The sequence below is a fragment of the Colias croceus genome, chromosome 4 (assembly GCF_905220415.1).
Source record: "Colias croceus chromosome 4, ilColCroc2.1".
Taxonomy (NCBI): domain Eukaryota; kingdom Metazoa; phylum Arthropoda; class Insecta; order Lepidoptera; family Pieridae; genus Colias; species Colias croceus.
Genome location: NC_059540.1, coordinates 1,023,657 through 1,036,937, shown reverse-complemented (window position 1 = coordinate 1,036,937; position 13,281 = coordinate 1,023,657). Strand labels below are relative to the sequence as shown.

Sequence of the window (13,281 nt, the reverse complement as noted above, 5' to 3'; positions counted from 1 at the left end):
TTGAAAAACATCACAAACTACGAACTCGGTAACTAGTTCGGTAGTGAGCTTGTCTAAAACTTGGCCGTACCATTTATTATGTATCACTTTTCCTGAAACTTATAAGTGACTTTAACTTTTAGTCTGTCTGTACACACTGAATTTTTATAAGAGCCTTTGATATGTCGGGTTTGCGAAGTTTTGCTCTAAACTTCGTTTTAGTTTTAATAATTCACTGTTTCGCTTTTTTAATTTTTCCGTGGTTTCGAGGAAATCTTTGGGAAATGAAGAAACATTGCTTGAGAACATAATTATAATATATATACTATAATTTTTATACTTCTTTATATTATATTGTTTTTAATATCAATGATAGGTAAGTTTCTTCAAGGCAATTTCTACGCGGATCTTATCCCTTAAGCAATGTAGAGAAAATAGTGTTTAACCTGATATAAAATTTAATTTAAACTTGCTCAAAGATTAAGTTAGAATTCCATATTCAATACTTTAAAATATTTGTATTTCAATATTAAAGGTATTTGTGTAGAAATAAAACGCCTAAAACAAACATTACCTTTGCTTTATATATGTAGAGAAGTCCCATGAGAATCAAAAACGATAATGTAGGTATTTGTTACTTCAAGTGCTAAGACGAATGTTGTTACGTAACCAATAGCAATCATCTGACCAATATATTTACAGCTATCTATAATAATTAAAGTTACTCAATTACAAGAATACTCAATTTTTACAGTTATATTTTCGATGTTTCCACCCACAAATCCAGTCACACTGCAGACCTCTCGAAAGTTACTTAAAAAGTAATCCACCGTCTTTATAACAACGAAATTGAATACCTACCTTGTATTTATAAAACAAAACACTTCCCCGAAAGCATTTCCCTTGAATGCCGAAAAATAATCCATTTTTATAATTAGCAGCTGGTAGGTACAAATGGCTTAGGTACGATCGAAATATTCCTGTCATGCCGGTGATTGAATTTTCCCCTTTTTTATATCAAGGGATTGGGGGAGGAGGAGGGGAATGGGGAAGGGGGAAAATAATTACTGGGAGCCGTGATCACGGTTTGTAATTAAGACGGCGAGCGGGCCTCGCGTTGTTTTTGTATCGAAGATATCGGCTAATGATTATTTTTTGTTGTTGGCCAGCAATCAGGATCACGTTGTGAAAAAGTGTTTGTTAACTTTTAAAGTTTTGTTTCGGGTAGTGTTGTATGTAGACTGTTGTTGTTTTTTTATTGTGTTCGGGTATTTACCAAATGCAGTGTTTGGCGTATTTAATTCTATTTACTTCTTATATTCAGTTGTTTTGTGTATGGACAATAAAGTGTTGTTTTCAATTGTTTAAGAGTTAAAAATGCGTATGTTTGTAGGAAACGTAGATTAGTACCCAAACTGTTTGCTGTCATGCACGCAAAAATCTCGTGATCCGTTTCATAGCTATTATTATATTAAAATAAAGAAACTTATCAATAAAAACTTACTCTTGAGCGTGGTCGGCTGACTCCTTGATATTCCTGTCCGTAGCGACCCTGCTGTAAAAAAAACATCTTCATTAATAACCAAGTTTGAATTACGATGAATATAATGTCACAACAATATTTCTGTTATTTTAATCGGTCCATAGCAAATATTTTATCACAGAAAAGTATCTATAAATAGACATACATAACTGTACAATAGTTAGATTAACACGCCATAGATAATTTGCTCCCCTCGCTTAGTTTCCAACTCTACAGCGATTAGAGCATTGTGCGGCAAATTTAAAGTCAATAGATTCAGAATTATCTCAGCATAACCTTCAGCAACAAACTACGAACAGATTAAATGATAGCCCACATCAAAGCTCCGCCATTGCGCAAAGAGAACGTGAGACGAACCCGCAAAATTATTGAAATTCACCAACCAAATTAACTTTCCCGCAAACTTTCAACATAAACTATTTGATGTCGGATAATCTGGGGAAAACATTGTTACAAGGATTTGGGCAAAGTCGAAAACAACCAGCGGAACGGTTAAAGTTGGCCGGTATTGAAAAACAACTCGGCCGCGGCATTATTGGCGGCCCATGGTATGCGTAAATTTAATAATCTGATATTGTTGTGAATTTTGAGGTTATGTTCGTTCAGTATTGTAGGCGTATGTGACGTCACTAAGGGTTGAACGACCAAAACTAAAACAGATATAAAACTAGAACTGTTGTAAAGTTCAGAATATTCTAAATATTAGCTCGTGTGAGCTCAGTGTTGTTTAAACACAATTATGACCAAGTTGGAAGTGTATTCGGGGAAATTTTTCCTAATTTTAACTTGACGAAATTTGAAAGCAGAGGCGCGTTCAACTGAATACTGTCTAATTAACGCAGCTCTTGGAGAGAAGGGCATTAGCTTTAACCAATCGTTATTAGGTTTCTAATCATTTATAAGACCTCTGATTGGTTCGCGATGACTACAACTAACTGAAGACAATCAAAACAGACTTTAATATAAAGTTAAAATAATATTTTGAACGTATATTTTGTCACTAATGTTTTGAAAATTCTCCAACTAATTGATTAACTTTATGAACCCTTTCTTCTTTGTTTTCTTTCGTTTTACATTTACTTACTTTAATAATAATATATTTACTTTAATAACCATTTTCTTTGTTAAGTACTTCTAAGTTATCTTTGTTTTATGGTAAATTTCTATCTATCCTTGTAAAGGGGCAAACTAAGATTACGGATCAATGGCACAGCATCTTATAGCTTGGAGGCATATCACAGTTCAACAAACTGACGGAACGATAACACCCGTCAAGAACAGAACATGGTATATAACGTTATACTTGTTACTAAGGATTTGTTTGAAGATAGCTTAGTTTGTAAATCAAATTCACGTGGTGTGAAAATCCTGAATTGTACTCCGCCCAAAATCTCACGTCATATCTGAACACTAGCTATTCCCCGCGGTTTCACCCGCATTGCTCCGCTTCTGTTGGTCCTAGCGTGATAATATATAGCCTATAACCTTCCACGATAAATGGGCTATCTAACACCGAATGAATTTTTCAAATCGAACCAGTAGTTCCTGAGATTAGCGCGTTCAAACAAACAAACAAACGAACTCTTCAGCTTTATAATATTAGTATAGATAAGCTAGTATTACATACTGATTGCGGAAGCTTAGTACTCTTAAACGATTAAAATGTTATGTAATATGATCACGTAAGTATCATCTCTAAGTGTAATTATTTGAACTTTATTCTATGGTTTGTTTAAAAAGCGTAAAGACCATAGAAATCTAAATAACAGTGCCTTGTGATGACACTATTTTATTTTATAATAGCTGCTCCGCGCGGTTTCACCTCTGTGGCTCCGCTCCTGTTGGTCTAAGCGTGATGATATTATATTATAGCCTATAACCTTCCTCGATAAATAGGCTATCTAGGGACCAGTAGTTTCCGAGATTAGCGCGTTCAAACAAACAAACAAACTCTTCAGCTTTATAATATTATAGTATAGATTGAACGAATGAACTTTAAAAACAGGAATAGATCCTCTATTGTTTCAAATAACTATTTAATATAAAGAAACATGATAACATCGTTCAAAAACAAATTAACATCAACAGGAGTGTCGTATTTAAACGGGGATTAAATAAAAAGGCATCTCGCGAAAACTACGCACAATTTGAACTAGAAATTGCACAAAAGTAAGAATGTTGTGACGAGGGCCCGGAGGGTCGTTGAGGAAATTAGTCCTCAGAAAAATATCGTGTATTTCACGACTGGGAAGACGAGACAAGCGGCGATATTTTGTCCTGTATTATATTTTGTATGGAATTTCATCACGGAGAGATTGCATAGTGAAGATTTAAATTTTGGAATGGTACATTGATTTTATTATACAGTTGTTATGTAACATGTTTGCTGTTTATGACTTCTTAAGTTACTATTATTTTTTTTGGTTATCTTGAGGATTGGTTTAGTTCATACTACATAAATATGGGTTTGACCAGAAATTACATACTTGAATTTTAAGCAAGGTTCATCGCAATTAATTTCCGTGGATATGTTTGTCATTAAAGGATGCGTTCCCTTTAACAAACAATAGATCTATTTTGATCTTATGACGGTATATGAGGAAATCTCACAAAAAAGGGAATTACAATCACACTCCGGTTACGTCAAAGAAAAATGAATTTGCTTTGAATTCCCTTCTCAGATATCCTGACGCTGCTTTCTCACATCAAACGGCGCTGGATTTTCATAAAATATCCCGTTCGGCTTTGTCTCAATAAGCAGGCCCTGAGAGATTTGTGAGGTACTTATATTTAATATTATATCGTTTTCCACGAGCATTTATTAAATTCGTTATTTAATATCAGTTGCTCCCTTTACGGCTGCTGCAGACGATATTAGATATGCTCGTGATACAAAATTATCAGAAACATCTCATACGGATTATTCTGCGAATTGTACGTTAAATGGTTTATCGATATAGGTACATATACTAAGCTCACACAGTATATTAATTTCCTCCAGACATAATTTTCATCTGATACGAAACATATTTTAATGTTATTTTCCAAAATTACTTAAACGGAGTTTCATTAACCGACTTCAAAAAAAAGGAGGAGGTTATCAATTCGGCCGGTATATTTTTTTTTTTTTTTTTATGTATGTACACCGATTACTCCGAGGTTTCTGAACCGATTTACGTGATTCTTTTTTTGTTCGATGCGGGATGGTGTCGAATTGGTCCCATAAAAATTTTATTCGGATAGGCCTAGTAGTTTTTATTTTATGAGCATTTTTGTCTGTAGGTATTTGTAAATTTTGCAAGTGCAAGTTTGAAGTCGGTTGTTTTTAACGCAGTTATCACTTGTTTAAAATGACGAGTTAGTCACTTTCGAGTGCCTGATTAGCAAACTTCTTTAAAACCTTACCACCCAGGTATTTTTATTCTCATTCACTAAATCTGTACACACCTTGAAACTTCAACAAAATCAACATTCAATTCAATTTGTAAATTGTTCTGCTAAATTATTAAATCTCCCCTCCTGAGCTTACCTTCATTGAATCGTACATAAATTATTCTACTGAATTCTTTTTCCTTTCCAACTTACAAATGACCGAAAAACGCATACCGCTGCTATTTTTAGATAATATCAAACGGAACCCCGAAAATCTTCAGTACATAATACGAGGTCAGTTTGGGCTTGAATCATAAGAATGCCAGAATTATGATAATATTGACAGACAACCTTTGCATTATGTATAGGGGAATCGTAATTTGTGGATAACATAATATTTGTCGGATTCTTATTGGAATTTTACTTTTGTAGAAATTGGGGACAAGCTTTTTAAATATTACATAAATATAGAGAAAAATAAAGGGTTTATTAGCGAAAGTGTATTAAACAGCAAACAATAAAGTGACATTAATTATAAGTTTATAAGACATTTATAAGACGCGTCAATTTGGCACCAATTCAAAGGTTCCAATAAAAAATGTTGTGTGGTTTTATGAAACCACGGTAAAAGTGAAACTTTTTTTCACTTATCGTATTTGTACGATAATTATCGTACGTCGTGCGTCACGCGACATGCGCTACACAGACCAAAAAGTTTGAGACGATGTAAGAATTAAAGAATGTGACGTCATTTTTTTATTCTATATTAATATTAGCACGCGTCTGTAAATTTACATTACAAATACTTCAATTATACAATAACTATTACAATTATAAAATACTACAATTTATAGTGCACACTCACTCCAATAAAGAAGCATATAAGTATGAAATGATTTTCAAATCGACGAATTGAGTTGTATGTATATTATCAAGTGGTTTTGATTTATATATTGAAAAGGGAACAGTTGTAATTCGTTTTTAAACTAATTAGGGGGTGTTTGAAGTGTAGGATTTCCCGAGCAGCAGGAAGGGTAAGAGATTATGGTACTGGCCCTGCGAGACATGACCCAATTTGTGCAGGAACATTGCTCAATTTCCAAGAAAGACGTATACCTCACCATATCTATAGAACGTTTCGTCTCTGGTATATCTTTACAAACAGTATTTGAGAGGTAAGAGTTTTACGTTACAGCCTATTCTTAACATGATAATCTTTAACGTAATCATAATTTATAACTACCTATCAACTTAAGGCTACGTTATCTAAAACAACAGATTAAAAAAGAGCTTATGTGCCGTGCACACGCGACAGAAGTGAATCTTCTTTGGTGAGATTAAAATCTTCGCCTAACTACATTACGTGCTATGAAACGACCTTGAAATATAACTCTCAACGCGCCTAAATCACTTTAACATATATCTAGAAAGTTATAGAAGAAAAATCTAACATTTAAGAATTGCGCGTTTGCAAGCTCAGCCTTAATCATCAAAACCGTCACAAGAGCTACGGAGTACGCTTTAAGACCCAACTACGCCTTAACGTTCATCTCTTGAGCAGTTTAACACGCAAAATATTCCTTCCAAAGCCAATTTAACTTAGTTGAAAACTTGTTTAAACTCTTAAAAGATCTCGATTCTCTCTCCCTGCGCGCCTTTTACAGGTTATATGTAATTATAAGTATTTAATAAGATATATTACTACGCTTGTAGCAAATTAAGAGCTGCGTCTATAATGAAAATAAAACAGTACGAAAAGTCAGAATAGATTTCCCTATAGATCATTGAGTCTGAAAGGTATTGAAATTATGGATTTTGTCTATTTTTAGGCCTCATAATATGTTATTATTAAGCGCTTAGAATTAAATAATACATAATATAGTATACTAGCTGCTCCACGCGGTTTCACCTCCCGTGGCTCCACTCCTGTTGGTTCTAGCGTGATAATATATAGCCTTACTCGATAAATGAGCTATCTAAAACCGAAAGAATTTTTCAAATCAGACCAGTAGTTCCCGAGATTAGCGCGTTCAAACAAACAAACTCTTATTTATTAAACTTTTATAATATTAGTATAGATTACAATTAAGTTCAATTTTCATTTATCAGAAAACAATTCAATAAATTCCAAAAATCTCCAAGCAAACGAAATTAGTATTAACATCTAGTTCCTTAATAAACACGTCATCCATTCTCGGCGATATTATAATGAAAATATTCAGAATTATTATAATGAGTTTTAAATTAAATATTTAAGCAATTCTCGGCTGTTTGTCGTCGATCACAAGATTGTTTACACCGTCTCAAACAACAAGATTTTGGAAGCAATCAAAACTTCAAGTGGCTTGATTACGGGAGTCTCGAGTAGGTGCGTACAGCTGAATTTGAAATTTATTAATATTTTCATGCTGCGCATATCATTGGTATTACAAAGGGATTGTGTTTGTTCGTTTGTTTATAAAACAATGTTATATCATTTCATGTATAAAACAAAGATTAAATAGGAAAATTATATTCTTTAAATTTATATTATGTTATTTTTCAATTGAAGCTTATTAGCTTAGTATAATTCATAATATTATGACTTTAACAAAAGGAACAGGTCAAAATATATTAATTCTTATTAAATCAAATACACTGCGAAACATGAAATAACGATGCACGCTATCAATTATTTTTGTCTCTACATAAAAATATATATTTGAGAATTAGCTGATCCTTTACATTTTAGTTTATTCTAGCCGAAAACTAAGAGAAGTATTTATAAGCCTTGCTTAGTTTGCATATTTATATCATGAAAATGACCCTATAAATGTCATAAAAACTGCACAACTGCCTACATATTTTGTTTATCTCCATAAAAACTGGCCAATCACGTCTCACGCGTTACGCCAACACCTCGTGACGTCACGGCCGTTAATTCCGACATTGACTAATACAAAACAAAAAGTACTAAGACGGAAAGTTTCGCTAATAGAAAAACTCCGGTGTCGCTCGAAGTGGGACGACATTAATCACCAGTGTAGCGTCAGCGAGAAATGTCGCGGGGAGAATTTTCTTTGAGAACCGTCCATCTGACTTGTTCCTAGCCCGGTGTTATGAGACGCTTTGATGCTGGGCTTGTAGTTTATTTTATTCGCGCAAAATGTGTTTGTTGGGAATTTTCAAATGGCTGCAGGAACATTTTATGCTTTAGAGAGCACGTAAAGCGGACATCCTCATGCTTTAGGGAACACGTAAAGCACCTTTTTTCTCAATTTTTTGTTACCATGGGATTGTAATCGCAAAGGAGTAGAAAGTGTAATTGTGCTCATTTGAGAAGTATAACATATATCTTATTTGTAGATGGGAAAGATCAATCAAGTCTGGCCACTATTGCCCAATATGAAGAGAGCTAGAGAGGCGTTCATAGAGACTACCGACTATCTTATACGACCGATGACACAATTCCACCTGATGGAAAGCGGCAATGTGGTCTACTTGGGTGCACGTCTGCCTAAGAGGAGCCTAAAACTACTGACCACTGACTAGGGAGTTTACTTACCTTCGGCGTATTCACCTCCCGCGTCGAGATGCCCATCTTCTCGTGGTGCCGCAGCTGCACCGGGTAGATGATCTGGTAGTAGTGGGCACCAATGTTCCGGACCAACTCTTGATTCTGGGTGTATTCGCGCAATAGCCGCTCCACTTCTTCTGAAACAAGGGTCGCTTTTGGGTATCCGTAATGGCAATAGAATCTATATAGGTACTTTACTGTATTATACTGTTTATTTGGAGTAGAAAAGATTCTTGCTGTTAAATAGCTAATTGTAGTGTAAATTAAGGAATTAAATGTATTACAAAATAAATTTATATAGGTAGAGAGCATTATTTGGTTTTGAGTAAAAGTAAAATTATTGTTGCATATTCAATTATAGGTACTACTTTTATTGATTCATTCGATTTTATATTACCTATTAGTTATTACATAAGTTTGACAAAACAACTATTTTCTAATCAATTTCTTATATATATTTCTAAATAACTACACAAATCTAAAGTCTAATAATATCCCTTCTTTAGTACGATTGTAAATACGACTTGTACAATTGTAAATGTCAATTGCTATACCAATTACATTTTCCAGCGAAGTTCTTAACTCTATCGTTGACCAAGCGTACAAACCCTTTGACATTCAACGTCGAAGAAATAGTTAAGTATCCAGTACGATATCTTCACTAGATACATAGTAAAAAATAAAGCCGCTGTTCGTCCGTCCTTAGGTATGCTTTAATCTGTAAAACTACGCAACGAATTTTGATAAGGTTTTTTTTAATAGATAGTTCTTGAGGAAGGTTTAAGTTTTCTACATAGCCGCGCGCCGATATGTAGTATATGATAAAAGTCTAAAGTCAAATTAAAAATATAGAGTTACGTGAATAGAAATTTAATTTTATACGAGAATTAGTTCACATCAATTTTACTTAACCTTAAACATATCCCGATAAAAGTGACTTGTTTATGTAATAGAATGACGTCATTTCAGATTAAATCAATGTGCGCGTTACATTTACATCCATTGAGTAAATTTTGTGTGACAGAGGAAAAACACTTCGGAGCGTGGGTAGTTACAAGGATTCGATCGAATAATTAAGTACATTAAATACATAAGAATAAATTAGTAAGAAAAAGAGATTATTTTCTACCCATAAAAAAAAGACGTGTGGCACTCGGGGACTGCCGCGATATGCTATTGCATAGCATGCCTTCAAGCCACACCTCCGAGCCCGTCGGAGTGGGGAGCGTGAGGTTTTTTCGTTACGGAATTTCTCGATTCGGTCCCCGCGCTCAAGGCCCGCGATAGAAGCTATGCAATAGCTTAAAAAAAACTTCTCTTCGCGCTACGTAAAAAAATATTTACAAATTCCACTCAACCGAAGCAATTTATAAAGATTTTTTGGTAAAGACTTTGATTAATTGCATTTGTCAACGGCAAATACTGTGAAAATTTCAATAAGGCTCTTATTGGGACGCAGCCGACGTAAATTGTGTTTACCCCTTGATCCTGCCACAAATTATTATAATGTATTCAATTTTGTACTCGGCTTTTGATCCGAATGCAGAGGTAACTTGATTCGCTTCGCGTGAATCTTAATGTATATTTTCATAATTTATCATGTATCGTGTACTCACACCTATTTGGTAACTTTACATACAATTTGATTATATGAGGCATCCATATTTCGACAAATATCAAGAAGTTATCTTCTATTTTAATTGAAAGTTTCGCTATAACGAACAACTTTACAAACTACCAATTAATTATTCCTGCTTCCTATAATCAATTTTACAAACTTTTACAACATATTAAATCCTTTTAGATGTGTAAAATTATAAAAAGTAAGTACTTTTGGACATCATTTGATTATTCCCTACATTTTCGTGTCAAATCTTTAAGCCATATTCCTTTATTCAGTTCAACTTATATTAGTGTACTTAACATAGATTCACGAGTACAATCCCTTCATAAAGTTCACGTGTCCCATCAAAACAATCTCAATTTAAGACCACATCAAGTTCTATTCACTACCATCGCATGAAAAGGATACCTTACGAAAATGCACTTGCAATAAGATGCTGTAATGAAGGCCAGTTTAAAATGGAAACCTCCTTATGATGGCCTATAACTGAACAATGACACATGCAATGGCGACGTTAGATGGAAGAGCCGTGAGAATTACATTTACTGTGAGATCTTGAGAGGAAGAGTAGTTTTTGTGATTATTACTTCGATTAATTTCTCTAAAAAACCTTTTTTTTTTAATTGTACGATAGGGGAGCGCTTGGCCACAATCTCGCCTGATGGTTAGCTGAGATGTGGCCTAAGATGGAGCGCGCTTCCCTAGAATGTACCTGTTCACTCTCCTCTTGAAGACCTCCAAATTGTAGTCATCGGGGAACACAGATTCAGGAAGCATGTTCCAGTCCCTAGCGGTTCGAATAAAGAAGACTCAACGAAAACTAACTAAAGAAGACTGAAACCACTCTACCATTGTTTATTTTCATTTACTGTGAAGCTTTTTTATCTATATCGTCTCTATCATGATAGTTATATGGAATTACTTTTTGTTTTTGTTTTTTGTCATATTAAAACTTAAGCAATTTTTATTTTCACGAGCAGAAAGCTGTAGATTACATTTTATGTTTGTAGTATTTCAGGTCAAATGATACGTACATAATCAGGGCGAGCGGAGTTATGTACATAAACAGTAAATAAAGATCAACCCGCAGTTCACGATATCATATTTATTTGGATTCCAATAAATAAGATAAAATCTTGTTACGTTCAACACAATTACGACCCACACGTCCGATAAAAGATTTCGTTTTAAACGCTATAATCATACGGGCAAAGTTATCCTACAGATTTCCGAAACCTTCTTCTTAGTATTCACAACGAACATTTCCTTGAAATTTTATTAATTTATCTTGAAACGGTTTGACCTTTCTCACCCGACACCCAATTGAATAACACGAGCGTAAATTGTGTAAAAATCTTTGATAACTCGATAAAGATCAGCCAAATCCGACACTATATTCTCGATACATTACGTTGGGCGCCAACGTCATATTTATCAAATATATAATTTTCTATAACAGAACTGCATTGTCATTCCGTAGTTCGAACTGAATTTGTATCATGCTCCAATTGGTTACTACAATGTGAACACGGCCTAGGGAGGTTTGAGCGATCTCATGCTCTCATTAGCGCTATCTGTGAACGGAGCCTATTTTTCAATAGCCCATTGTCATGTTTCAAATACACTGGTTCGCTATACACGGCTTGGTGAAATATTTATTTTTAATGATTGGCGCTAAAATGGCTGTGTGTGGTGCACGTTTTTTGAATAATACAGGCATGTAAATGGAAGTTAATGTTCCCATTTTATTTGAGAAAATAAATTGTTAAGTGAATTTTTTGTTGTTTCTGAGTTTGATGAGATGTTAAAAGATAATTCTTAGCTGTCTGTTGGCCTTCTAATTATTGAGGTTTATATTTGGATACTCTTTAATCTTTTTAGGAAAAACTTACTTTTATTTCTAATAATCTGTTAGCAACAAATTATACCGTCTAGATTCTAATTGATAATAATCTCTTCCACGAAATCTATAATTAATTTATCGAGCATTACGACACAAATATCACGATAGTTTCAACTTTTATTACGTGCCAACATATTGGTTCCTTCCTACCTTTCTAGCAAATAATGTCTTATATTTTGTGTAAGTACTTATTTAGAGAAGCCAAGGTTAAAATTAAAAAACCTACCCATACCACTGCGATTGTAAAATAAATAACTCCCTATTGGAGCCATGTTAACATCGTTAACGAGGTTGGGCATTAGTAATTCCGTGCCAACATCAAGTGGACGCCATTCAATTGTCTTTGGTGCCCGAACGATTTTACGAGTGTTTGCCCAACTCTGAATCTTCTTAAATTGATTCTTAGTGATTGAATTAGTGTTTATACTGATTTGGTAATTGTGACATTTTTATACAAATAAAGAAGTTGAATAAAACAGGAATTGATTGTTATTACCATATCTCTATGGATCAAATTGAAAGACAGATTGAAAATAAAACAGATATTATGAAAACCGCATTTGTGTGCTTTCTTATACGATATTCATACTAAATTTCTCCCAAATCGGCGTTGTGATTTAGCCGTAAAAGCGTAACAGACAGACACTATTTCAAAATACTTGCAAGGTTTAGTTAGCTTCATCTCTATAAAACATACATCTATTACCTGCCTCTATACACATAGTATAGTAAAGCTAAATAGCGTTCATAAAAAAATATAGATCCAATTGCTAAAATGAATATTAAATCATTGTACACACAATTATTACCGAACCCGTCTACCCTCCATCTACCCCCAGCTTATGCGTACATAATTGAATATTATTATTAATCCCAAGGATCCCGAATCTGTCAATCATATTAATTAATTATTGGAGCTGCCATTGATAAGTTCATTGCCAAATTCGGCGCCTTGATTTTTGCTTGTCATCGACAGATATCGATAATTTATTTATCGATAATAATCAGACGTCACTGGGTGAACGAGAGCCGTGTAATTCCATGACCTAATTTAATTTCAAGTGACCTCCTTACCTATATCTGGGAGTTATTTTATTTTATTTATTTTTTTATTTTATTTATTTAGGTTATCCAACATCAGTCACAACAATAATTAGAGCTAGGGTACATAATATAACAAAAAAAAAAAGACAATTGTGACAAACATTTACAGGATAACACAACATGATTAATGAGTCAAGTCACTATGTGGTATACAAAGCAAAAAAAAAAAAATAAATAAAAAGTAAACAAAATCAAGATAA

The 13,281-nt window shown here is 33.8% G+C and overlaps 1 protein-coding gene across 5 annotated transcripts in view; it reads right to left on the bottom strand.

Annotated features, from left to right (window-relative positions):
- Positions 1–13,281, bottom strand: part of LOC123691048 (disintegrin and metalloproteinase domain-containing protein 33) — a 403,256-nt gene that overhangs the window by 135,843 nt on the left and 254,132 nt on the right. For 3 of the 5 annotated variants that reach the window (XM_045635247.1, XM_045635248.1, XM_045635250.1), the window contains 2 exons: positions 8,439–8,584; positions 1,484–1,534 (listed from right to left, as the gene is read on the bottom strand). In XM_045635247.1, coding sequence (XP_045491203.1) covers positions 1,484–1,534; positions 8,439–8,584 — 197 coding nt within the window. Of the gene's footprint in view, positions 1–1,483; positions 1,535–8,438; positions 8,588–13,281 lie in introns of all 5 variants that reach the window. The other 2 variants (XM_045635246.1, XM_045635249.1) reach the window with 1 other exon arrangement.